The 26,549-nt window shown below is 58.3% G+C and overlaps 2 protein-coding genes across 3 annotated transcripts; one reads left to right on the top strand and one right to left on the bottom strand.

The window, feature by feature from the left end:
* Positions 1-2,402: 2,402 nt before the first annotated feature.
* ZNF395 (zinc finger protein 395) lies at positions 2,403-18,339 on the top strand (the record flags this gene model as incomplete). Of its 2 annotated transcripts, none has more annotated exons than XM_082306675.1 (10): positions 2,403-2,509; positions 7,652-7,910; positions 9,885-10,114; positions 10,494-10,606; positions 11,333-11,568; positions 11,685-11,785; positions 12,876-13,140; positions 14,054-14,146; positions 14,351-14,454; positions 14,620-18,339. In XM_082306675.1, the coding sequence occupies 10 exons, from the start codon at positions 2,403-2,405 to the stop codon at positions 14,729-14,731; spliced, it is 1,620 nt and encodes a 539-aa protein (XP_082162801.1). In that variant the 3' UTR covers positions 14,732-18,339. The 2 variants fall into 2 exon arrangements, with proteins under 2 accessions (XP_082162801.1, XP_082162802.1); XM_082306676.1 differs by lacking the exon at positions 2,403-2,509 and adding an exon at positions 2,558-2,847.
* Positions 18,340-22,232: 3,893 nt separating this feature from the next.
* Positions 22,233-26,386, bottom strand: PNOC (prepronociceptin; the record flags this gene model as incomplete). Its single annotated transcript, XM_082305258.1, has 2 exons — positions 22,233-22,706; positions 26,267-26,386. 2 exons carry the CDS (start codon positions 26,384-26,386, stop codon positions 22,233-22,235), a joined length of 594 nt encoding a protein of 197 aa, XP_082161384.1.
* Positions 26,387-26,549: the final 163 nt, after the last annotated feature.

Here is a 26,549-nt window from a genome sequence, read left to right as displayed (position 1 = left end):
CCATGAGGGGAGATGGTGAGGGGAGAGGAGGGGCGGCCAGGGGAGATGAGGGGTGGCCATGAGGGGAGATGGTGAGGGGAGAGGAGGGGCGGCCAGGGGAGATGAGGGGCGGCCATGAGGGGAGATGGTGAGGGGAGAGGAGGGGCGGCCATGAGGGGAGATGGTGAGGGGAGAGGAGGGGCGGCCAGGGGAGATGAGGGGCGGCCATGAGGGGAGATGGTGAGGGGAGATGAGGAGTGGCCATGAGAAATGCGGGGCAGCCATGAGGAGAGGTCGTGAGGGGAGATGAGGGGCGAGCGTGAGGGGAGAGGAGGGGCAGCCATGGGAGATAAAGGGCGGCCATGAGGGGAGACGAGGGGCAACCATGGAGTGTGAGGGGTGGCCATGAGGAGAGATCGTGAGGGGAGATGAGGGGTGGCCTTGAGGGGAGGTGAGGGGCGGCCATGAGGGGAGATGAGGGGCAGCCAGGGGAGGTGAGGGGCGGCCATGAGGAGAGATCCTGAGAGGAGATGAGGGGTGGCCTTGAGGAGAGGTGAGGGGCAGCCATTAGCAGAGATCATGAGGGGAGATGAGGGGCGGCCATGAGGGGAGATGGTGAGGGGAGATGGTGAGGGGAGATGAGGGGCAGCCATGGGAGATGAGGGGCAGCTGTGAGGGGAGATCATGAAGGGAGATGAGGGGTGGCCATGGTGTGTGAGGGGCGGCCGTGAGGGGAGATGAGGGGCAGCCATGGGGTGTGAGGGTCGGTCATGAGGGGAGATTAGGATCGGTCATGAGGGTTGAGGGGCAGCAGCCATGAGGGGGAGATGAAAGGTGGCCATGAGGGGTGGCCATGTGGAGAGATTAAGGGCAGCCATGAGGGGTGAGGCACGATGGCCGTGGGGTGTAAGGGGCCACTATGGGGGGAGATGAGGGCTGGCCACGGGCAGATGAAAGGTGGCCATGGGGACATGAGGGGCAGCCCTGTGGGGAGATGAGGGTGGCCATGAGGAGGGGCGGCAGCCATGCAGTGACACATTGAGGAGAGATGAGGGGTGGCCGTGGACAGATGAGGGGCAGCCATGGCTGCTTGTGAGGCCAGGGGAAGTGCCTCCACCACCACCCGCCGTCTCCCTCCCCCAGAGCAGCCAGCACCCCACGGGGGTCCTGCCCATCGGCAGCCCTCCCCTGGCTGCTGCCTCCCGGCCCCCAGGCCCGGAGCGATGGCGGGTGTGCGGTGCCCACGGCTGTGCCATGCCTCCGCTCGCGTGCAGCAGCAGCAGCAGCACGTCTCCACGGAGCAAGCTGCCTCCTCACGTGCAGGAGATGGCTGGGCGAGGGCTTTCCTAGGCACCTGCCCTCATCTGCATGTGTAATAACTGGCTTTTCATCTGAACAGGTATTGAGGTGACAGAAATCCAAGTCTGAGGAGCTTGGGAGGAAATTTAGGAGCATTGCTGGAAGTAGGACATTTTGGCTCCTGTTTGGGGGCTTTGGAGAAGGTACCTTATTTTTACTGAACAAAAAAATACATATATCATTGAGAAATACTAGGGCCCTCCTACAGACAAGGCAGATTTATTTTTTATATGACGAGTGGGTGATAACCCCTTCCCGTCCCAACAATTCACTTTGGACACCCGTAGTAAAATCCCGGCTGCGTTGCGTGCGTTAGTTGGTGGTAAAAATACACATTTTTGGTTTTAAGCTGGCCATAGGCCCAGTGTTTGTCTCCGCTAGCTGACACACATTATAACAAATCGCCTTGCCCGTACCCAGCTTTTAAAGGTGATTGCCCTTCCGACAGCGGGAAGGGATAGTGTGGGGCGTAACCTGGGGGGTTTGGGTCGCCGTTTGGCATTTTGGGGGTCCCGAGTAAAGCCCGACAGCGGCGCGTTGGCCGCATCGACTTTGCCCTAACGCGCTATAAAGGGAGAAGCGGCAAAAGTGGGAATTTTTGTCACGGCGTTCCCAAAAGCCGAGGCTTTGAGGGGGGAAGTTCAGTGCCCAACACCCAAATGAACCCCAAAGGAGCGTCGCTGGCGTTAATTAAATCTCCCTTGTTGCTAAACAGAGTCGGTGAAGCCGCTCCGGCAGAAAAAAACCTTCGAGGTTTGTGCCCGGTGGTGCCGGGGAGCTGCGGCGGGGGCTCCGTCGGGGAGAAATGAAGAGCAATCAGCGGTAGGGCCGGTTAAATCAAACCGAGAGCCGGGACCCTCCGCGGCCTCCGTGCATCGGCGGGGGGAGAAGGGCAGGGGGGAGCCTCCCCGGCAGCCGGAGGGAAGCGCCCGCCCCCCGGTCCGCCTTCCCCCCGCCGCGGGCGGGCGGGCAGCGCCGGCAGCCCCCGGGCCGGAGCGCCGGGGCCGGGGCCGGGGCCGGGGCCGGGCGGCGGGGGCGTGTATTTAAAGGGAGCGGCGGAGCCAATGCGCAGGAAGGGGCCGAGCATGTGGGGAGGTTGTTTACACCAGCCCGGCCCCGGGAGCTTTAACCCGGCCGGCGGCGAGGCGCGGAGCGGGGCTCCCCGGACGCTGTGAGTAACGGCGCGGCGGCGGGCATCCCCCGGCCGGCCGGCTTCCCTCCCTCCTTCCCTCCTCCCCGCCCGGCATCACCGGGGAAAAAAAAAGGGGGGGAAAAAAAAGCCAAAAAAATAATACAAACAAAACAAAAAAAAAAACGCGCGCGCGGGAGCGGTGGTTCCCGCCCGGCCGGGCCGCGCCTCCCCCGGCCCCGGCTCCTCCCCGCCCCGCCCGGCGGGGCTCCAGCCCGGGGCCGCCGCGTACGTGAGCCGGCCGCGGCGGGGACGGGGATTTCAAAACAAGCTGCGGCGGGGGAGGAGGAGGGCGGGGGAAGGCGGGAGCCGCGCCGGAGGTAAGCGCCGAGCCGAGCCGGGCCCGCTCCCCCGCCCTGGGACCCCCCTCCTCTCCGGGCCGGCCGCCGGCTCTGCACCCCCCGGGTCTCTGCCGTTCCCCGGTGCGCACCCCCCCGGCCCTAGAGTCCTGCCCGGTGCATCCCCCCCGGGGCCCGCCCGGTGCCTGCAGACCGCTGCCCGGTGCCTGTGTCCTCCCCCCCACCCGGTGCATGCAGACCCCTGCCCGGTGCCTGTGTCCTCCCCCCGCCCGGTGCATGCAGACCCCCGCCCGGTCCATGCAGACCCCTGCCCGGTGCCTGTCGTCCGTCCCCCTGTCCGTCCCCCCCCCGCGCCCAGTGCATGCAAACCCCCGCCCGGTGCCTGTGTCCCCCCCCCACCCCACCGCCCAGTGCCTGTGTCCCCCCCCGCCCGCTGTATGCAGACGCTTGCCCGGTGCCTGTGTCGCCCCCCCCCGCCCGGTTCATGCCCCTTCCCCGCTGCGTGCCACGCCCCCGGCCCGCCCGGTGCATGCACACCCCCCCGTTGCAAGTCTCCCCCCGCGCTCCTTCCCGTGCATGTCCCGCCCAACCGGGGCCTGTGCCCGGTGTATGCCCCCCCCTTCCCCGTCCCGGCGCATGCCCCGCCCCCCGGCTTGGCCGGTGCATGTGTGTGTCCCCCCCTCCCCGTGCGTGTCCCCCGCCCCGCGCACACGTGCCCTGCCCGGTGCCGCCCTCCGCGGCAGGCCCGGGCACACGCCTCCCCCCTCGCCTGCCTCCGGTCCTGCCATCTTCCCCACGTGCCCTGCCTGCCCGCACGGCCGCGGGCCCTGCACACGCACACATGCACACGCATGTACATGCACACATGCATGCCCTCGCTCCTGCTGCATGCTCATCCCGGTGCCTGCACCACGGCTTCAAGTCACGCTCTGCCGGCACCGCTCCCAGAAAGCAGCAAACTCCCGCCCTTTCCTTCCTGGCTGCCCTCGCCACCGGCACGCACTGGCCCGCCAATGCCCGGGAAAGTCGCTCTGCCTGCACCGGCATTCCTGCCTGCCTCGGAAAACTCATTTTTAGGCAGGCGGGTGTTCCCCAAAAGTGTTTTCTTCTGTCATCGCCCAGCAGCGGCAAACGCCCAGCATGGGTGACATGGCGGGGTGAGGGTCGGGGAGCCCTTCCCAGCACTGCTGGCGGGGATACGGTGACACGTCCGCCGTGAGAACCCGAGCAGCAAGCACCGAGGCGGGATTAGGAGGAAACTCTTCGGGAAGGCGCCTGTTTTGTATTATTGTCCGTGAGGGTTAGGTCGTGGGTGGGTTTGGCTCTGTCTCGGGGTCAGTAGATCCTTGTTGCTTCTTTTTTTTTTTTTCCCTTTTTTTTTTTAATAAAGGCCCAAACTTTGCAAACCGCTCCATGCGGATATCTTGTTTCCCGGTCACGTGCACCAACGGGCGCAGGGCTGGAGTGCGGTTTGTAAAGGGCTTTGGGACATTTTGGGATGAGAAAGGGCTTTTTGGAAACATCAGGCTGGGAGAGAAGATGAAAAACTGAGGTTTATTATCACTTACTGCAGCATTTAGAGTCTTTTATAGGGTGGACTTTGTGATCCAGGTTGCTGATCCGTGGCATGGTGGTCTGTGGCAGGAGTTAGGCTGGATTGGAGGGAACCTACCAGCATTTATTCCTAAAAAAAATGGGGTGTGCTGTAATTGCACATTCTCTGGGGAGGGGATTTGTGCTGGTGGTCCTGGTTTGCGCAGCACCGTGGGTGCGGGAGCTGCCTTTCTCCCAGCAAACCCCAGACAAACAGCAGCCGGGGTGAGCGCTGGGGCAGCCTCCCCGCTTTGCCGCAGCCCCCCGACCTTCCCCGCTCGCTAAAGGAAGCGTTCCTCATTTGCCAAACCAGGCGCCTGCTTTCCCAAACCTCCACCCGGGTTTTGCTCTGCCGGCAGCAGCGGCGACGCCGGTAGGCACAAGGGCTGACGTTTTTTCCCCGGCGAGAGCTGGAAAAACGCCGTCCAAAATACACGCCCGGCATTGAAGCAAGAAATAATTTGGGATCTGTGCCGGCTCTGACCCCTGCGGCGCGTGATTGCTAACAGCTGGGAGGGCTCGCAGCGGCAGCGTGGCCTCCCGGCTCCGCCTGCACCGCTGACGCCCTCCCAGCTCTTGCTCCTCTTCTTGCTTTGTGTTTTGGGGCACGGCGGGGGAAGGATTTTTCGGCGTTGGCATTGCACCCTCGGCTATGGGCCGAGCGCCAAAATGGGATCCGGCATTCAAAGGTCTGCTGGAAGCAGATGTGGCTCCAAAAACTGGCTTTTGGGAGGGTTTTCCTTCCCCCGGTTGCAAGCGCGCCTCTCTTCTCCTTCCCGCTCCCCTCCCTGGACCGGAGGGGGAAGGAAAGGGAAGGCGAAACGAAACCCCGAAGGAAATGAGAAGCAGCCTCCCACCTTCGGCGCTGCCCTCCCCGCACCTGGCCGCCAGCCAAGCGCTGCCTTGAAACCGGCGTGCGCCGACCGTCGGGGAGGCAGCGGCGGAGATTCGGCGCCGTTTTCTATGCGGTGGCGGCACCGACGTTGCTGCATCGATTCCCCGAGCCCTTGGAAGGGCAGTTCCCAAACCCCGGCGCCTGGGATATCCGAGAGCGAGGTTTTAAGGTGATGCGGGGTGGAAATGTGGTCTGGTGGTTAATTCCTGTGGTGAGGTGGAGGGGCTTTGCCGCAGCTTCGCTCTGGGATTTGAGGCAAACTGCCGTGGGTGTCCCCCGCCAGCCCTTTCGGTCTCCTTTTGGATGAGGAAGTCCCGTACGGGTATATAGGAGATCTGGGAGCAGGGCTGCTTGGCCAGGTCGCTCGTGTTCATCAGAATACATGTTGCACCGTGGAAAAAAGACATTATCAGCCGGAGTGGGCTCGGGAGCGTCCCCCGGTGATGCCCGTACGCCGCAAAATCCAGCGTGTTCCTCGGGCAGGGCGAGATGAGAGGGAAGCCGGGGGAGCGGCACTGCTCGGCCAGCCGCCGCGGCCTCTTTGATCCTGCTCCGGAGGGAAGGCGGCGACGGCGGCAAAGTCCCCGTGCGCTACGGGACGGGCAGTCCTGGCGCGAGGTGCTCTCGCCGGCACGCCTCCATCCATTTCACACCCTATCCCGCTCTTCCTGCTCTATTCTTTATGGCTCCTAAATAGCTGTTAATTTTCTACTCGGGGACGGCTGGATTTCGGGGGAGGACAAAGCGAGCTGAGCGCGTACGGTTATTCATAAAACCGCTTGTAAATCTTGGGCGTCCTTTGAAGCGGGACGTGGTTTGGAGTAACCCTTCCCGGGACAGTTGGAAGTCGAGAGGAGCAGCGAGCTCCCCTTCCCTTCCTCGGGAAACTTTTCTCACCTGAGATAGTGTGGAAGACAGCACTGCGTAAATCAGTTGTCAAAAAACAATATATTTGATCTGCTGTTAAAATGCTGCTGCTTTGTGACAGGGAACCGAGCATCTCTTGCAGCAACGCTGTGCGAGGAGGGGAGGGTCTGGGCGCGATTGCCCGGCGGCTCGGGGTTAATCCTCCCTCTTGCACAAGCAGCAGCTCCTTGGACTTGGACTCTCGGTGGCGCAGGTTGCGCTCCAACCCAGACACGCAACAAACACCCGCAGCCCCTGGCCGGCCGGGTGACGCTCGCTGACAAGCTCAGGCAGGGTGGCAAAGGTGACAGGTTCGTCGGCGGTGTAAAAGCATGGGGCTTTTTCGGTGCACCCTGAGGCACGGGGCTGCACCAAGCCTCTTGCCTCCTCTCCCTCCTCCCGAACCCCAGGCGCTGTCGCCCTTCGGCCTCGCCACGATGTGCATCCTCGCTTCCCGCTCTCCTTGGAGAGGGTGTTGCAGCAGAGGAGACTTTGGGAGGAGGATGGCAAGTGCTGCCGGAGCTGTCGGATTTATCAGGGCTGGGTGCATCTGTCCCCATGCCTGGGTGTCCCTTGCTTATAAGGAAACCTGTAAACACTTGTGTCTTTTAAAAAAGCAGTAAAATCTACAAACCCAAACAAATGAGCCAGGCAGGCTGCTCTCTGGATAGGCTTGCTAGCAGAGCCACACCAACACGAGGAAAACCTATGTCAGAGGAAAGGGGAGCTATTTGGGGGGCAAAAATAGGTTAAAGATAGTTACGGAGAAACAGTTCAGGACAAAAATGCTCCAAATTCTTCCTTTTCTAACAAAACAGGGCAGGAGGATGCTCCTGGTTTGTTGCCAGACTGACCCTGGAGGGCTGGGCATGACCTGGGAGAAACCTCTCCCAAAAGCACGATAGCTCTCGGAAAGGGGGAACATCGGGGTGCAGGCTGAGAAGGGGCGGTGGTTTTCGCTGCCGGAGAGCGTTCCTCCTCTGCCGGGGCGCGGGTAGGGGAATTGCAGGACTGCACCGGGCATGGGCCCAAGTCTAGAGGTCAAGGTTGAAGAGCACCGACGGCGGGTTTCAGCATGACGGGCGGGAATAGCCGCGGTGGCCTCGGGAGCGTGCACCGGGGGCAGCGTCGGGGGGGCCGTGGGCTCCAAGGGCTGTCCTGACTGCGTCCGCGGGGTTTCCTTTGGGCTGACTCATCCCTTTTTTTTTTTCCAGAGGGGTTTAGAAATGACCGTAAAGACGAGAGTTGCAGGGTGAGGGGAGCTCAAGCACACCGCTGTCCCCGTGTCCCCAAGGGGTCTCGGCACCTGGGGATGCTGGAGCAGTGGAGAGCTGCTTTCTCAGCTCCCAGGGTGGCGGTGGCGGGAAGACAGCAGCTGAACGTCGTGGTCCTTCGCCGGAGGTAACATCCCTGTGTCTTTCTCTTCCGCAGCGTGTCCGAGATGGCGAGCGTGCTGTCCAGGCGCCTGGGGAAGCGCTCCCTGCTAGGCACCCGCGTCTCTGCCCCCAGCGCCTTGGCCGAGGGGGTGCTGGTGGCCACCCAGATCCCCGGCTTGCAGACCGACCTCGGCCGGGCGTCTGCCCACAGGGCACCGCCAGAGGACAGATCCTGCGCGCCGTCGATGGAGGAGAGCAGCCAGGCACCCAGGTTCCCCAGCCCCGGCTGCCAGCAGCTCTGCGCCGGGCAGCAAGTACGTAAGGAGGCTTTCGGTGCCTTTGGCTGTGGGATGCGCTCCGGTGGGAGAGAAAACTCCTGGGGCCTCCTAACATAAGGCGCAGTGGGGATCTGTAATTACTGAGAGTCGTTAATGGGTGTTGGCGTTGGTGCGCTTGACCCTGGCTGTGCCTGGTGGGTTGGGACCATAGCAGCTCAAGCCGAGATCATCTCCTCCAGGAGATGAATCCAGTCCTAGCCAAAAGTGGGTCTCCAGAGAAGAGGGTAGGAAGACCTGCAGCTTCCCTCCAGTGTTCTCCAACTGTCTGAGGCTAAGGGAGATGGTTTCTGTACATTTAGTGACTCCCAGTGGACTTCTCTTCCATGAACTTCTCCTATCTCCCTGTAACCCACACTGAGATCTGGAGGCAAGTGGCAAGGAGCCCCCCAGCTTGGCCACAGTGGCAATGAGCCTCATGGCTCAGAGCTCAGACTGCAGCAGCTTTTTGCTGCCGGGTTGAGGGTCGATGGTGGGGATGTTTGTGGTGAAGAAGCTCTTAGGGAAGGGTGAGCTGCGATGGCTCGTCCAGAAAGGCCATCTAGTCCTGCTGCACCCCGCCATTTCATGTGCCCCGCGCTCCCGATGCTGCCTGGGGCGGGGAACAGCGCTCGTTCTCAATCCCACCGGAACGCTTCCCGCTAATGCCTGGCCAAGCAGCACTGTCCGAGGGGAGCCGTGAGCTGCTGACGTAGAGCCCATTTCTTGGCTGCTACCTGCAGAACTGTAAAACCTTTTCTGGGCAGAGCTTGTGAAATGGAGTGTAAATAAGGCCCCTGTTCGGTTTCCTGGCTCCTCCTGCCCCGTGTTTATTAACCACAGGGCAGTGAGAGTTGTTTTCTCCTATGTGCTCTGCTGTGGAGGATTTTGCTTGCTTCCTTTGCTGCTGGGAAGGGCATAAAAATAGCGATGGGGTGCCTTCCCCTCCCAGTGACAGCCGGGACCTGTGCTGGTGCCAGTGCAAAGCCAAAGGAGATGTTGGCTCCTCATGCTGTGCGTGATCTGGGGGGTGGCCCGTGTGGTTCACGGGGAAGCCTTGCTCCTTGTTTTCAGAAAGCGGAGTCGGGGTCTTCTGTGCCCTGATCCTTCCACTGATCCCCTTAACCCTGTGGGTGGCTTTTTCCACCCCGGTGTTTCTGCTGGAGGTCCCACCTGAGATGGTCTCGCAGGCTCCTCCCCAGCCAGGGTATGGGTGTGCATGTCCATCCCATGTCGGCTTCTTGGTGTGACGCCCGTGGCGCTTCCATAAGGAGATGTTCCTGTTCCTATAAATAGCCAGAGACACATGTAGCGTCTTTTGCCACAGATACATTTCCATTAACAGAAATAGGCTCATGGGTGGTAGTGGTGGAAAACTGCCCATCAGAAGGAGTTTGGGACTCCGTGAAGGAGGAGGTGAGGTTTGCACCCCGCCTTCCCCTGCCCGAAGGAGCTGGAGGAGCCCAGGTGTGAATTTAGGATCGCTTCACCCAGGAAACCTCCATTCCCCTGTCCCCCTCCAGCTTTTAATCCTTCTATCTACGTGCTTTGCCAGGGTGTATAATAATTGTGGGAGTCCTTGCAGCAGGATGGCATGAGAACAAAGCCAAAGCAGACCAATTCATTGGAGAAAAGTCCCCCCAAAGCCACGACACTCAGAGAGGCGGCTGATAGCGGCTCAGGAAATCCCTCGGCTTGGGATTGCCGGAGTCGGGGAGCTTGTGCCTGGGAAGAGCAGATCTCTTGGTGGTGGCGTTGGGATGAACCCTGGCCACCCCTCTGCTTTGCTGTGGCAGCAGTCTGAAGTCCAAGCCCTTCAGGCTCTGCCTTTGTCCTAAAGACCTCTGTGGCCCCCTCTGCTGCAGGAGGAGGAGGAGGGGGGGATCCTGCGGCAGGCGAAGGCTTGTGCTGCGGCAGGACACCCCCCGGGAGTGGCGGGTGGCACCGACAAACCGCGCCTCGTGCCGTTTTCAGGTCCTCGTCACCTACAACGGGCAGGAGTGCGCCGGCCTCGTGGAGCAACACAACCCGCTGAGCGACAAGGTGAAGGTGCTGCTGCCGGAGCAGGGCTTGCAGGCGTGCTGGAGGGTGCAGGACATGCAACCGGCCGCGCTCCAGCCCCCCGCCCTGCCCACCGCTGGTGGTCCCGGCCCTACTGAGGCGCTGCAGAGATCCGTATCCAGCAATATCGATGTACCCAAGAGGTTCGTGCCTTTGGCTGGTGGTATCTCACTCAGGCGGGAGAGGGGCTCTTGGCGGCTCTGGCAGCACTTGCGCTTGGTTTTACACCAACAGGGAGAGCAGTGATGCTGGGGATATATCCGCCTTCCCAGCGCGGGATTATCTGGAGGATGGTTAAATTTAGGATTAAGGGGATTTGTAATTTTTTTTTTCCTCCAAATGGCAAGAAAACACCCTTCCCAATGACTTAAAAATGACTCAAAGTTTATGGAGGGAGGCAGTGGGGTTCTGCTGCTGCAGGTTGTGCTGCCCTTTGAGTGCCCGGTGACTCCCCAGGTCGTACCCGGGCTGCTTCTCTGCTTTTTCCTCCACACGTTTCACATCTCTCCCCTCGTGCTGCAGGAAAGCCGATGCCGCCGTGGAGATGGACGAGATGGTGGCAGCCATGGTGCTGACGAGCCTCTCCTGCAGCCCTGTGGTGCAGAGCCCTCCCGCCGGTGAGAGCAGCATCCCCCGTGAGTGTGCAGTTAAAATATTCATCTATATCTTTTTTAAAACAACATCTTAAACAAAAGGAGATGTGGAGAAATGTGCTGTGCCCTTTGGACCTCAGTGCCAGCGCTCTTGCTCGCTGCAGAGGTACTTTGCTGGGTGCCAAATAGTGCCAGGACAGGGACCGTACGGGGCTGGAGGTGGCTGGGGAGCAGCACCAGGGTCGCGGTGGAACCCACAGGTGCTGGCACCGGTTGGTGCCGAGCAAGCCGGGACAGCCCTGGCAGTGTGGTGGGGGTAACCCTGCTCTCCGTAGCCATCCCGGGGGACCGGGGAGCCCCGCGCAGGAGTCCCAGGTCGGGGAGCACCGCCCGGTCGCTCCTTTTTTTAGAGGCAGTTTCATTCCCGAGGAGTCAAATGCAGCCGGAGGGATAAAAATAGCCTCCCGGAGCCATGGGAAATGTGCGTGCCCCGGTGCTGGCAGCTCGCCGTGTGCCGGCTGTGCCCGTGGGGTTGCACCGATGCCAAGGAGGATGGGGAGGGGGGAAGAAAGGGATAAATGACCAATAATTGGGAGCTGGCGCTGAGCAAAGGTGCCAAGGCTTCACCTTGCCAAGTTAGTTATTTTTTTAAAAAAATAGAGGCAAACTGTTGTTGCGGGTTATCCAGCCTCAGGGCTGGTCTCTGCCCTGGGGTGGGGTTTGGTTGGCCCCGAGCTGACGGCGGCAGCGCATGTCCCTTCCCCGCAGCCTCACGGGCAGCGTGCGATCCCTGGAAGGAGAGCGGCGACGTCTCGGACAGCGGCAGCAGCACCACCAGCGGGCACTGGAGTGGGGGCAGCGACATCTCCGCCCCTTCGCCCCCCCACCCCGCAGGCAGCCCCAAGTACTCCAGCGAGGCCCTGAGCTCCCCCCAGGCGGACGATGGCTTCGAGACCGATTCCGATCCCTTTCTCCTCGATGAACCCGCTCCGCGCAAGAGAAAGGTACTGCTGCCGTGGTGGGGGTCCCAGCACCGGCAGGGTGGCTCAGGCTGAGCCGGTGTCCCATGGAGGGGACGCTGCCACCAGGCAGGGGGTGACACAGGCCATCTCTCCGCCAGAACTCGGTGAAGGTGATGTACAAGTGCCTGTGGCCGAGCTGCGGCAAGGTCCTGCGCTCCATCGTCGGCATCAAGCGGCACGTCAAGACCCAGCACCTCGGGTAAGGCGAAGATTTCACCTCCTCAATCCCTGCCCGACCACCGAAGCCGTGCGCCCTGCTGCTGCGTAATTCATAATTCCTGCAGCAAATATGCCCATTATCGGAGACACCGGCCTCCGTGCACTGAGCTTGGCAGTTCTCAGCCAAGCAATCCGTGTCACTGAAGCTGCTGTTGTATGTGTCCCCACCTTCAGGGAGCCCAGGGCTTTCTGGGAGGCACGGGAGCCCCGTTTGGGCTTTGGGACTGCCCAGCTCGGGTGTGCATTTTGCGCCGGGAGGGGTGGTTCAGGTTACGGAGCCCTGCGTTCCGGGGCAGACGCAGAAAAGCCCAGCCCAGCTGGGTTTCGCAAGGGCTGGCAGCCTGCAAGCCGTGCCCACTGCTGCGGTGGCTGGCTCCAGCTCGGCTGTCGGGGCTGGCGTGGGCACCCACGTGCCAGCCCGGTGGTGGCCGCCCCTTTGGCAGTTTGCTTTGCTTTGTCCTGATCTCCCGTGAATTCCCCCCAAAATACAACGCGGTGAGGGCGTGAGGATCAGCTTTGCTATGCTCTCCTCCTGCGGCCCCATTGCACTCCTTGCCCCGACCTTGTTTTCTCATGCTTTTGTCCATATTTTGCGGTATGTGTTTTTCTCCTCCTCCCTTGCAAACGTGAATGCTCTTGGAAAGGTGAGGACAGAAGGGCCGTGGCGCAGTGGGCAGCGCTGGACTGCCATCCAGTGCCGGAGAAACGCACTGGGAAAATAATAAAAAAGACTTCAGAGGCTGGTTCCTGCTGGGTGAACCGCAGGGCTTCAGTCACAGCTGTGCTAAATGAACTCGATTAGAAATGAGCAGGGGATTTTCAGTGGCGCCCAGCGTGCCAGCATTTTTAAAGGCCCTGGAAGAGGTATCGATCTTCCTTGGAAGTGCGAAGTGCTGCCGCAGAGGCAGCGGCTGTTGCTGATCGCAGCCAATGTGATGCTCTGGAGCCTGGGAGTGGAGCTGCTCTGCCCGGGAGGGCGAGATCACTCTCCCCCAGGGAAGTCGGGGGCCGCTCACCTTGATGGAAACAGGGCCGCCCTTTCACCGCTGTCCCCTTTTCCTCCCCGGCAGGGACGGCGCAGACTCCGACCAGCGGAAGCGGGAGGAGGATTTCTACTACACCGAAGTGCAGGTGAAGGAAGAGCCAGCGCCGGAGGTGGCTGCCGCCACCAGCCCCACATCCGCGTCCGCCCCCATCATCATCCAGCAAGCCCTGGCGAAGCCGGAGGCGCTGCTGGTGGAGCAGCCGGCGCTGGAGCCCGCCCTGGCCAACAGCGCCCTGAGCCAGTCTGCCCCCAGCTCCTTCTGGCACATCCAGGCTGATCACGCCTACCAGGTGAGCTGGTGGCGTCTCCCGGGGACGGGTCACCTCCCGAAATCTTGCCGAAGGGCAGGTCGTGATCCGGTTTGCTCCGCAAGTCCCCGCTGCGGCAGGGACGTTTTGTTGCCACCCTCGCAGCATGGAGAGGCTTTGGTGCCGGTGTAGCACCGTCCCCTGCCTGGCTGCCCTTCAGCCCTTGAGCAACCGGCTTCGTTAACGCCTGGTTAAGGGGCTCGTGTGCTTCTGCCGCGGCCGTTCCCGGGCTGGGGGGGAGCTGCTGGCCTCTGCTCCCCTGCAATTACCCCATGCTGGTATGCAACACGCCCTTCTGCCGGCAGATAACGCGGGGCTGGAATGCAGCCGTGCCGGATCCTGCACGTCTCCGCTGCACGCTCGCTCACCGGGGCACGGGCTTTTGAGGCACAGGAAACCTGGGGACGTGGTGTGGTGGCCACCGGGGCACCCTGGCTCGGTGGTCCTTGACCCCGCTTGAGAGCCAAGCGCTGTTTGGGAGCTGCAACCTAGCGCAGGGACAGGCTATATAGATCCATAAGCTGCACGTATATCCACTCCCATGCCAGGGAACGGATGCGACATCATCTAAAAGCAGAAGGGCTACGTAAATAGATGCAGAAATATATACGTATAGAGCAGGGTGGTGCATGTGGTTTGGTATTGCAACCAAAAGCAGTTGTGGGAGTGAAGAAGCTGCTGTGCCCCGGCGAAGGATGACATGGCACGGGTGCTGTGCCCCGCGTTAGCAGGATCTGGCACCGGAGGAGAGGTTGCATGGGGATTTTCATCCCACCCCCAGTGCTCCCAGTTTGCGGGTACTCCAGAATGGTCGTCTCAGGGAGGTGAATGCCCATGGGAATGGTGGGCCCCCAGGGCTAAGGCTGACTTTTTTTTTTTTTTCCTGCCCCCACAGGCGTTGCCCTCGATCCAAATTCCAGTGTCCCCCCACATCTTCACCAGCATCAGCTGGGCCACTGCCACCTCGACTCTCCCCTCCCTGTCACCGGTGAGTCCCACCTGCGTTTCCACTTCATCCTTTTGGGGTCGGGCTGGGAGCTATGGGGACCTTCTCTCTGTTTTCTCTCTCCTTGCTTTAAACATCCGGATTCGTGGGCTGGGGACACCCGTGTCTCCCGCTGCCCCATCGCAGCGCCCGGGGGCCGCGCGGGAGGGCGACTGCGTCGTCCCTTTGACACCCGATTCCCCGCAGGTGCGGAGCCGGTCACTCAGCTTCAGCGAACCCCAGCCACCGACGCCGATGCTCAAGTCCCACCTGATCGTCGCCTCGCCGCCCAGGGTGTCCATCGGCACCAGGTGAGGGTCCCGGAGGGGAGCAGAGGTGGAGCCCATCAGAAAAACGGATGCTGATATGCATCGGAACGATGCTCAGCTGTGGTTACGGGGCCTTACCCTTAGATACGCGACTGAAAATCTGCAATGAGTGGGTAAATGGTATTTCTTCTCTTCCCCCTTTTGCAGGAAAGTCCGCGGTGAAGCCAAAAAGTGCCGTAAGGTCTACGGCATCGAGCACCGGGACCAGTGGTGCACGGCCTGTCGGTGGAAAAAAGCCTGCCAGCGCTTCCTGGACTGAGCGCAGCACCGCGGTGCCGCATCCCTCCCCTGCTCCTGCCCGGGGAGCACCGGAGTCCCTCACTGCTGCAACCAGGGACCTTGGAGGTACCTCCTGTGACCCCAGAAGACACCTCCAGAGCTGCCTGTAAATTCCTTCTGTATATTGTACATCTGCTGGGTTTGCTCTTTTTTTTTAAAAAAAACTTTTTCCAACTTCTTTTTTTTTTTTTTTAAACCTGAAGACTATCTCCCTTTGTACGGTAAAAGCTGGGGCTGGGAGGGAAGGAAGCCGGTTCCTCGGGGTTCGGGGGAGGTTGTAGGCGATCTGGGGACCAAAGAGCTTCCTGCATTTCCCAGATCAGCCCTAAAATCTCCCGAACTGTCGCAGCGTGGCTGGGGCGAGGCAGCTTCCCACGTCCTTTGACTACCTAGAAAGTGCAAATCCCTTGTATCCTTTAAGGGAGGGGATCAGTAACAATTATAGCTTTAAAAAAGAAATGCTGTTGGGTTGCTGCAAGCAAGGCAGGAGCGGTTTTCGGGGCAGGAGTCGGAGGTTTCTCTCCCTGCGTGGATGCGATCTTTGCTTGTGTCACGTCACACCGGTAGCTTGAGCCTGCGCATGGCTCCGGTCGGTTCCAGCGCGTCGTTTTTGGAGGCATTTGGGGGGGAAAAACCACCCAAAACATTTTAATCGGGAAAACTACGAGAATTTTTAAGGCAAAACCTCGTGTTCCTTCTCATTTTAGGCTTCGTAAGTCTGCTTAGCTCCGTGAAAACTTATGTTGTGGCCCTCGCCAAGTCTTTCAAAACTAGGCTGAGCGATTTTATTTTTCTATTTAATGATTCCACCAGTAACGGCAGCTGGGAGGACTGGGAAGGGCTTTCCCTTAGCATCACCAGATGGCCCCAATTCAGCAAGACACTTCAATATTTGCTTTTGAATCCCATCCAGCCTGGTGGGAGTCAGTTTTCTGACTTCCATCCTTTAAGACGTATATTTACCCAACCCGAATTGCTGCTGGTTTCCCGTCGCTGTCGCAGTTGTCACACCGACACCGCCATCGCTGGCGGGACATTGCGCTTCGTGTCGGGGAGCCGGATCGCCCCCTCGGCTTCCTCCCCTCGCCGGGGCAGGCAGCCACTTGGATTTGTATTCTTTTTTTTGCTGCGTTTTAGTTAATCGTAGGCCGTAACCCGCAGCCATCGAGCCGAGAGCGATCCCTGCGCGCGGCTAGAGCCCGGGGTGTTTTTAACGACCCCGCGCTGAGGCTCAGCTTCCCACGTAAAAGCAAATCAAGTGGCTGGGAGAATCCGATGTTGCTCCTGAATCGCCGCGAGTCCTGTTGTTGACGGGATCGGGCGGGCAGGCGAAGCGGGTTGAGATACATATATACGTGTTACTGGTGCTTGTCGACGTGTTTAGGTATTTTTTTGTTGTTGTTGTTCATTTGTAATTTTGTACGTACAAACAGTATATCGTCCCGTAACCTGATCTTCTCTCCGGTATCCAACTGGCGGATGCAAAATTTGACCGCTGGAAAGCAGGAGCAAAGCGCCCCGGGCAGGGTGCGACCCCGCGGGGTTCCATCCCCGGGTGGGTCTGGGCAGGACCGGCTCAAATCCCGGGGACGGGAAGAGGTTTTGCTCCTTGAGAGCCGCTCGCTCGGGCTCCCGTCCCAGCTGGAGCGCGGCGTTGGGAGCAAAATGTCGGGAAAAGCCTTTTCCTCTCCTGCCGGCATCTGCAGGTTCCCAGCTTTTATTGCAAGAATGACTTTCCAAAGCGCATTACAGGTTGGTGCTCTGCATCCACAGCCCCGGTAACAATTAATTGCGTGGTAGGGTTGTTGCACTATTCAAAAATAGGTATTTTTTTTAAAATAAAAAAGCCCCCGCGCCCTTGCTGCTGTCTGACCACCAGCGTTTGAATGGCCGAGCGGCGTTATCCGTCCTGCGTCGCCTTGCGGAGCTCAGCCTGTTTATCCTTTCGGGGAAGAGCCCTGCGATGCCGGGGTGTGGGCAGGTTTTCGGTGAGGCCAGAGATGCTGGTGGCTCTCTACATTTTCATTTTCCAAATATTTTTTTAAAAAGATGGGGCTCAAAGCAGCGCTCAGAGCACGGAAGGAAAAAAAAGGTGAATTTGTGCTTTCCTCAGACCTTGTGCCTTTGCCCCCACGACTCAGAGCAGACCCAGGCAGGGCCGGAGATTTTAATTCTTGCTTTTTACACCCTTTCTGCCCCAAACGGTGTCGGGCAGAGCCAGATCCGCACCGGCACTGGCTGGACACGACTCGGCTCCCAACAAAATCACTCAGGAAACGTCAAACCAAGCCATCCGGGGTCGGCATCGGGGTGCGGTGTTCGGGTTCGTCCCCCCCGAAACCGGGGTGTAGCATCGGACGCCCCCGGCCCTTCCCAGCGCAGATCTGCCTCAGAGATCAGGTTTTTCACTGGCGGGAGCTCGGGTGTCCGAAAAATAAAACGAAAATAACTTTCTGCTTTTCTGTTCAAGATGCTTTTTTAAAAAAAAAAAAAAAAAAAAAAATATATATAAAAAAAGGAAGAAAAAGATATAATGGCTTTGGAACAAGCAGGCCTGCACGGCGTGCGGCGTCCCCGGGTGAGACAGCGGGGGGCTGGCGGGACCCCCCCCAGCAAATGTGGGGGACGCAGCCCCCCGCTGCCCCTCGGCCCGGGCAGTGCCTCCTCCTCCTCCCGCAGCGCATAGCACTTACTGCCCGGCAGGGACGGTCACGCGGGGGAGGATTTTATATCGTCGTGGTATCGGGGGCTTGGGAGGGGAGGGAGGTGCCTACAGCGGCTTTGCCCAGGGCTTTTGCGGTACGGACTTCACCGGACAAAACTGTCCTTATGCTCGTGGCTCTCTTCTGTTGGCTTTTTATTTTTAACGGAGAAACTGGTGCAGGGTGGGTTGTTCTTTGGTTTTTTGGGGTTTTGTTTTGTTTTTCCTTCTGGTTTGGGAGTATTTTGGAATTTTTACACTTGAAACCAGAAAACCCTTCTTGTATTTTCGCAGAAACGACAGCAGGCTTCCACCATGTCTATCGGGTTGGTTGGCATTGGATATATCAATTTTTATTTTTTATCCTTTCCCTATTATTTCCCTTTCCTATTATTTTTTAACTCACTTCCAGCCACCTCCTGACCCTTGGACTTTTCCTCCCGACACTTGAGTCTTGCTGGTCTCAAGCAAACTCCTCTTCGGCCCCAGCCGCGGGTAACCCCGACCTGTAAATCCAGCTTGGAGATTTCCCTCATCCCTCCGGCTGTCTCCCGGCGCGTGTATATGTATGTATATAGGAATCTCTTAATTGGGCACTAATTAATGGGAGGCTGCTCCCCCCTCTCCAGCCAGGACGCTCTGGTGGGGGGTACTCGGACCCCGAAAGTCGGTTTAGCGCAGGGTGGCCCCACGCTGTCGCTCGGCGCCGTCGGCGGGAGGTTCTGTCACGGAGGAGCGGGGAAGGGGGCTGGGGACGCTTGTCACCGTCACCGTGCCCCCGTGGGGCCATCGGCCGAGCGGGGACGATGCCGTATCAGTGAATTTTCTGTCTTGTTGGAGCTTTTCTCGGCTGTCTTCCAAGTATTATTTTTATTGTAAAAAAAAAAAAAAAAAGGGGAAAAAAATGAAAAAATAAAAATGTGAAATGTAATTTTTACAGCAGCAATATGAAATATATTTTATAAGAAATAAAAAGAAAAGTTGCCTGATCGCTCGCTGCCTCTACCTCGTCCTTGTAGCCCGCGCGGCGGGGGTGCCTGCCCGGCCCCCGGGACCCCCGGCGCGGAGGCGCGGACGCTTTCTGCCGCCGCTCGCGGCTGCGCGGCCTCCCCCGGCGATGTTTTCCCCCCAGAGCTCGGCGAGCCCCTTGCCACAACCATTTCTGGCACCACTAGATAGCAGTGTCTGCCCGGTGCTGGGAGCCGCCATGGCAGCGCCGCTCCCTCATGCTGCGCTTCCTTCTTTTTTTTTTTTTTTAATTGTTTTTTTTCCCTGAAAAACCCCAAATTCATCAATTTTTTAACCTGGAAGCTGCAGGGAGGGGTTAATACGTGCTAAACCCAGCGGCTTTTTAATCAGTGTCCTGTCGTGGGCGACTCTGCGAAGCCTTGTGGCCCTTGCTGCCAGGCGAACGTTGAGCTGAGAAGTTGCCTTTTGATGCGAAAAAACTGGATAATTTTATTTTTTTTTTTTTTATGCACATAAGAGGAACTGGAAAAGGGGGAAAAAAAAAGGGGAGAGGGGCAGGGGGATGGAGGGCAGAGGGGGCTGAACGGGGAGGCGGAGGGGAGCGATGTCTCCCCTGCATGGGAAAGGAGCGGGGTAAAAAATAGAATTCGTTTTTTTAATTACCAATCCCTATTTTTTTTTCTCATTTACCAAAATCAAAAATAGCAGCAGAAGTCACTTCTCTCCCCGGCGCTGGTTCGTCACCCGGAACCCAGCGTTAACCCAGTTTGCAAACTGGGACCCAACTGGGGAAACTGGGGCCAGCCCGTGGCGTGGCCACCGCGCATCCGGCTCCCGGTGAGACCCAGCTTCCCGCCGGCGCCGTTCCTATGGCAATGCTAAAAATAGCGCTGGGGTGGCGATGCCGCTCCTCTCCCCAAATCCGGGGGGCTCCGGAGGGAGGCGAACCCCCCCATCTCCGTCAGGGACGCTGCGGCTGCTGGAGCCCTCGTTATCCCTACGGAAAAGGGTTCTGGGCGCGATGGAGCCGGGCAGAAATTCCCCTCCTCTCTCTTAAACCCTAAAATCCCTTTTTTTTCCCCCAAATAACCCCCCGATCCATCCCACCTTTGCCTGCGGGACGCGTGTGCCCCCCGCAGCCCTGCAACAGCCCACGCAAGGGGGGATTTCTACCACCTAAAAAGCCCCCGCGCTGGAAATAATACAAATTTACCAAAATCTCCCTTTCTTTCCCCCTGAACCCCAAGAATTCCCCAGCTGAGCGGGGCGCTTGGACCCCCGCCGTGGCGGGGGGCGCAGCGGGGACCTGCTCGGCCAGCGTTGACCCAAGTGACGGTCGCCAGTCGCAAGAATATCGTAGAAACAGTAAACTAATTTATTAATCCTTTTGCTATGTACAAGTTTAATGGAGAAATCTTTGTATGAAACAATTAAAAAGAACAAGATCTTGGAATTCTTTTTTTTTTTCCTTTTTTTTTCTTTTCCGTGGGGGTATTATTATTAATATTTCCTTTTTTTTTTTTTTTTTTTACAAACAGCGAAGAGCAGCGCTGCGGGCGAAGTCGCTCCCGGGATACGCTTTTCGGGTAGCAAATTAGGCAGGAGAATGAACCGGCTCCGATGATCCTCCTGGGAGCGACGGTGGGGAAAAAAAACCGGCATCCCGGCGCGGGGACTGGGATGCGATGCATGCCGGGGAGGCGGGGGACGCAACGAGAACGCGCGCGCGGTTTGTATTGCTGAGCAAAGAAGTCAACCCCGGAGGCTTCATGAAATTTCAAGGAAAACACTTAAAAAAAAAAAGGGGGGGGGAGGATTTAAAAAGGGAAAAAAATTTTAAAGGGGAAAAAACTTTAAAAGGGGAAAAGTTTAAAAAGGAAAAAAAATTTTAAAAGGGGAAAAAATTTGAAAAGGGAAAAAAATTTTAAAAGGGAAAAAATTTTAAAAGGGAAAAGAATTTTAAAAGGGGAAAAATTTTAAAAGGGAAAAAAATTTTAAAAGGAAAAATTTAAAAAGGGAAAAAATTTAAAAAGGGAAAAAATAAAAAGAAAAAATTTTAAAAGGGAAAAAAATTTTAAAGGGAAAAAATTTTAAAAGGGAAAAAAATTTTAAAGGGAAAAAATTTAAAAAGGGAAAAAAAATTAAAAGGAAAAATTTTAAAAGGGGAAAAATTTTAAAAAAATTTTAAAAAAATTTTAAAACCCTAAAAATTAAACGTTTCCAGGTGGTTTCTGGGTGCTGGGGTGGGAGCCGGTCCCCGCCATGGCGGCCGTCGGGGCGGGGCCGGAGCCGCGGTGGGACGTGACCCCTCGGCATCCCCCATCCGAAAAGCTGGAAGTGAATCCCGTGGGAAGCCGAGAGCCCCGGCTGGGGGATGCCGAGCGCTGCCGGGGAAGGCACTGGGAACGTGGGGCGGGGGCTGATTTTCTGCTGGATCCGTGGTGGCTCATTCACGATGGCCGACCCAAAAAAAAAAGAACACCCCCCCCCCCCCAAATCCAAATTTTTTGCAAAAAATCCCTTTTTTTCCTTATTCCGTTTAAATTTCCACCCGCTGCCCCGCGGTCCTCTCCCCTCCCCTTCCCCGCGGCATCTCGCTCCCGTCGCCGGCCGAAATTCGTCGGGTCCTGGTTTAAATCGGGTTTAGTGAGTGAAGAGCAAAGTGATTTCTGAACGCGTGCGAGTCTGAAGCGCTTTGGGGTCCGTCAGAGAGAGGATGGAGGCTGCTGGGGCGGACAGGAGCAGGGTTAATTTTGCCTGTGCCTGGCGGAAGGTGCTGGGATGCGGTGCCGGAACGCTATAAAAAAATAAAAATAAAAAAAAAAAAATAGAGAAAAGAAAGGAGAAAAAAAAAAAAGAAAAAAAAAGATAAAGAGAAAAAAAAAAAAAAGAAGGAAAAAAAAAAAGCAGCTGAGCCGAGAGCGGAGGGAGCGGGGGGCTCTCTCGCAGGGGCTGCGGGGCTGGGGGTGCATCCCCTAATTTAGGGAGACGCCACCCGAGGGGGGAAAAAAAGGCAAAAGAACTAAAAAAAAGAGGAAAAAAGTTTTGAAATTCTCCCAAATTGTAAATTTGTGGGGCAGGGGGGGGCTGGGTGGAATCGGCGGCTGCAGGGGAGAGGGGCTGGGAGCTCCGGGCGTCCCGGCGCAGAGCCGGCGGCGGAGGGGGGACGCCGGTCCCTGGGGAGCGGCGGCACAGGGTGAACCCGCGACTCGATTTGGCAACGTGAGGCTGGAGCGTTTGGGGAGGAATTCTTTCATTTCGAAAAGGAAAAGGTTCTGCTTTATTTTAATTTATTTCAAGGTATTTTATTTTAATCTAATTCAATTTAATTTAATTTAATTTTAAATTTTAAATATTAAATTTAAATTTAATTTTATGTTTTTATTTTAATTTTAAAATTTAAAATTTTATTTTAATTTTAAAATTTTAATTTTAAATTTTAAAATTTTATTTAATTTTTAATTTTTTATTTTTTAAATTGTCTTAATTTATTTTGATTTTTTTTCCTGCTTTTTGGGGGGGGCTGAACCATCCTTCAGACCTATTTGGTGCCGAGGACAAAACCCTTTTGCCCATCCTCCCTGGGCGGGGGGCTGACGGCAAAGGGCCGTTCCCCGAGCACCCTCCGGATGCCGAGATGCCGACGGCCGCCCTCAGCATCCCTCCCCCATCTCCCATTTGGCATTTTCAAGCCTTTTCCGAATTTTTTTTTGCCCCCTTTTTGATTTGCGCCTATGGACATGTGGTGTAGAGGGGTAGAGGGTTGACTTTTTTGGCCATGGCGGACCTAGCCGGGCGGCGCGGGTCTCCGTTAGATCTCGTTGTGCTCGCTGATGCCGCCGGCAATGTCGTACTCACTGGAGCGGGGCGACATGCCCAGGTACTGCTTCAGGAACTCGCTAAACCTCTTCTGGTTGTTCCACTTCCTCGCCGACTTGCGGACCCCGATGAAGCCCCCGTATCGCTTCTGCACCCCCCTGGCCGTCGGCGCCGGCCGCGAGCCGCGCATCCCCCGTGGGAAGCCGCCGAATCGTCGGGAAATGTCCTCCGGTGGCTGCGGGAAGGCGTCCGGCGCCGGTTCGACGCCTTCGTCTTCGGCTTCCCGTCGCCGCAGCAGCTCGCTTACCTGCAGCGGGCTCACCGGCACCTCCGGCACCGCGCCATGCCAGGGATCGCCGGCGTCCTGGAGGTCGCGGGGCCGCGGGGCGGCTCGGCCGGCGGCGGCGGCGCACAGCTCCCAGGTGGCCCGCGGCACAGCTTCGCCTTCGCACTCCAGGATGCAGACCTGCGCGGGAGACACAGGGATGGGCGTCAGGTGGGTTTTGGTCCCTCTGGGACACCGGGCAGCACCGGGTGGTGTATCCCGAATACCTGGTGCTCGGGCATCCCCCACTTCCAGCCCATCCAGCGATGCAACGCGTTGGAAGGCACCCATGGAAAGGCGCCGGCAGCTCATCAGCCCTTGCCTGGCCTCATTCGGTGAGATGTCCCCTCCCAAAACCCATTCCTGGGCTCCCAGAGGTGGTGGTGGCGGTGGAGATGCTGGGGAGCCGTGGCGGCTGCTCAGCAACCCTCTCCCATCCCTCCCTAGACAGGCTCTGCTCCGCGCTGGACGTGCTCTGCACTCCTCGTTGACATCCATGCTCCGGTCCCACCGCCCCATGCTCCGCACCGCTGGGTCTTTCAGCCGGGCACGAGTCCAAAAAATCACCGAGTCACGGGACGGCGGAGGTGGGAAGGGACCTCTGGCGTGTGCCCGTGGCACGTCCTGGTGCCCGGGGTTGTTCCTCCCCAGGGGCAGGACCTTGTTCTTCTCCTTGTTGAACTTCGTGAGGTTCCTACCAGCCCATTTCTCCAGCCCGGCAAGGTTCCTCTGGACGGCAGCATGGTCCATCATCCACGCCTCCCAACTCCGCATCATTTGCTAATTGCTGAGGGTGCGTCTGCCACGTCATCCTGGTCATAATGAAGATGTCAAGGTCCTCCAGGTTTCAGTTCACCTCACTGCCCATTTATCTACCCTGCGCTTCAGCAGCTTGTCTACGAGGATGTCATGGGAGACAAGGTCAAAGCCTGATGAAAGTCAAGACAAGCTGGTTGTCTCACTGCAGAAAGCTATCAGGTTGGTCAAGCACGATTTCCCCTCCATAAATCCATGCTGGCCGCTCCCGACGACCTTCTTGTCCTTCATACGTTTGGAAATGCTTTGCAGGATGATGTGCTCCACCACCTCCCAGGGACTGAGGTGAGACCGACCAGCCCATAGCTTCCCAGGTCCTTCTTCATGCCTTCTGCAAAGGCAGGTGTGACATCTGCCTCCTCCCAGCCCCCAGGAACCCGCCCCGATCGCCACGTCCCTTCAAAGGCCATCAAGAGCAGCCTCATCAAGAGGCGCCATCAGGCTTCCTCAGCACCCATGGGTGCACCCCACCACGTTTGCGTCTCATCCCTTTCCAAGAGGCCTCATCCAGCAAGGCAGGACACAGACCCGGCGCCGCCGTGGGGTGATAGCCCCAAGTGGGCTGCTACCACCAAAACCAGCACCCAGGGGAAACCATCCAGGAGAATATTGTAGAAAAACCAAACTAAATAAATGCCCCAAAAACCAGGGCTGGAGGGCCCAGAAGGGAAGGGTTGTCTTCCCTCACCTTGGAGTGTCTCCATCCCAGCGTTAGCTTCATGGTGGGCTCTTCTAAACGCTTAACACCAACGGGGGGACCCCGCGTTGAAGCACGTTGGCGTGTCTCATTGCTACAGGCCGTCTGCAAGACCAAAACCCTTGCAGAGACTCTTCGCCGTGGGTTCATTAACTTTGCCAAGTGGGAGGTGCTACAAGTCCCAACGTGGTATCTCAGGGCTGCAGCTCAAGCACGTGGCTCTGCAGCGATTGGCTACTCCCATCCCCGAGGGCAGCCAGGCTCTTCAGGCAGAAAGACAAAAGAAAAATAGTTGTCCCAAAGTGAGGTGGTGACGAGGGTTTTGTAGGCTGGGACACCTACGAGGGTCCTTGTGGAGACACCGAGGGCATCCTGCGCTGAGCCAAGATCCTGTCCTGGGATCTCCAAGGCTTTGGCAGGGTCTACGGCTGATGGACAGCGTCCTGGCAGTGGCCTGCGTTGGAGATGGACGGTGATGGATCGCATGCAGGTGACAGCTGTGATGAGCACCAGCTACTAGGCTTCAAGAGGAATTACCCCAAGGTGTCAGGCTGAAGACCATCAGTGATCCCACCACTCATCCACAAAACAGCTCCATGAACATCCCAGGGTCCTCGGCCGTCGTGCTGTGGTCTTGATTCACATGGAAATGGCTCCTGCTCGCAGTGTTTTGGGAGTCCTCAGCAAACACCAGCCGATGCTCCTCCGTGTCCGCTGCCGAAACTACCTGGGGAGGCTCCTTCCGATCTTCAGTTGGCATCAGCGGTGCCGCTGTGGGTTTGCACCGTCCCTAGACGGCTCCGGGGACCAGGGCGTAGGTGATTCATCCACGTCTTGAAGACCAGCTCCATCAGCTGGTCCCTGTCCTGCCCTGGCAGCGGCGATGCTGGTGAAGGCATGCCCGTAACTTCAGGGGGATCTCCTATTTCTACCTCCGAAGGATGGATCAGCCATGTCGCTGATGGGATTTCCTTCGCCGTTGCTTTGGGAGCGGTGGAGGGTTGTATCAGATCCCACCACGATGCTTCTTCCAGCTGAAACTGAGCCTCGGAAGACCCCAGGTTCCTCTGCTCCTGGTTCAAACCACTCTTGCTTTGAGATACAACCTTGCACGGGACCCATGAGCCACCAACCATCCCATCTCCTCTCCATCTTGCTGGCCAGGGAAGACAAAGCAAAATGCAGCTCCAGAAGCAGGGCCAGGCAGGAAAGGGGGGGCCCTGCAGAGGCGCTGGTGCCTTCAGACTGCAAAAGAGCATTTTGGGGCAAAACCAGGGAGATTGCGCCCCAAAACTTGATGGCAGCGACATGCGATTGCAGGCTTTGCCAGCAAGGGGGTGGCACCGGGGTGGCTCCAGCATCTCCGTGCTGCCCTGGAAGTCACTGGTCTCTCCTGGTTTTGAGGGGACATTTCCCAGCCCGTGGGGCTTCCCGAGCTGCCGGCTCCTTTTGGGTGGACGTCTCAACCCGCCGTGATTTATCATCACTTATTAGTGGGCGGGGGGAGGCGATGGATAATCCCCCAGGGATGGAGGGGGAACGGGAAGGAAAGAAATGCTACCGGCCAGGGCACGGCCGCGGCTCAGCGGAGGGGAAAAGAAAGGATTAGGGGCTGAAAAAAACCCCCAAAAATGCTCTTTCATGGCTCTTCCCATCCAGTGTTGGAGGCAAATCAAGAGGGCGGGAGCGGCTGCGGGGTGCCCGATGCCCGGCCCCCCCGAAACGCCGCGGTTCGCCAGCCATCTGCAAAGCTGGTCCCATCCTGATGGGGCGCAGGGGGGGATTTTGGTGGCTCCCTGGAGGATGGGGTGGAGGTCCCGGGGGGTCCGGGGTTGGCGTAGGTGGGGACAGCAACGCTGCAAGCCATGGGGGCAGGAAAGCTGGGGATCCTTGGGGTCTTGGGACCCTCTTGGGACCCTCCTTGGGCCATCGCAGCCTTGTCCCCGTCACTCCCGGCAGCCGATTTGGGGTCTGCATCTTGTCCGATGGTGTCCCTGGGGGGGACAGTGATGGCAGGTGGCATCTCCCCTTTGAGGCTCCACGCTGACCGGCAGCCAAAGCCCCCCCCAACCCAAACCCCGACCCTGGCGCAGGGAGGAGGGTGCCCACTCAGCGTGGGGGGGGATGCAGCCGGCAGAGCACCCGTGGGTGCTACCCCCGTGGGTGCTGCCCACGGTGAGGGACTTACGAGGACGTCGAAGCTGTCCCGGTAGAGGTGGCGGTCGCAGCGCAGGCAGTCCCCCCGGCAGTCACCCCGCGCCCGGGCGAAGAGGCAGAGCAGCAGCAGGTCCCAGAGCACAGCCCTCATGGCGGCACCGGCAGCGGCTGCGGCACAGGAGAGAGAAAACCTGTTGAGATGGCACCGGCACCGCTGAGCCCTGCATGCACCGAAATGTGCCCGTTCTCAGCCCGTCCTCCCTCACCCCCTCCCCAGACACGCGTGTTCCCAGTCTCCCTGCCAAAATTATCCT

This window comes from Platalea leucorodia, assembly GCF_965183815.1.
Source record: "Platalea leucorodia genome assembly, chromosome: 3".
Taxonomy (NCBI): domain Eukaryota; kingdom Metazoa; phylum Chordata; class Aves; order Pelecaniformes; family Threskiornithidae; genus Platalea; species Platalea leucorodia.
The sequence above is the reverse complement of the archived record's forward strand: the minus strand, read 5'-3'. Positions and strand labels throughout refer to the sequence as shown.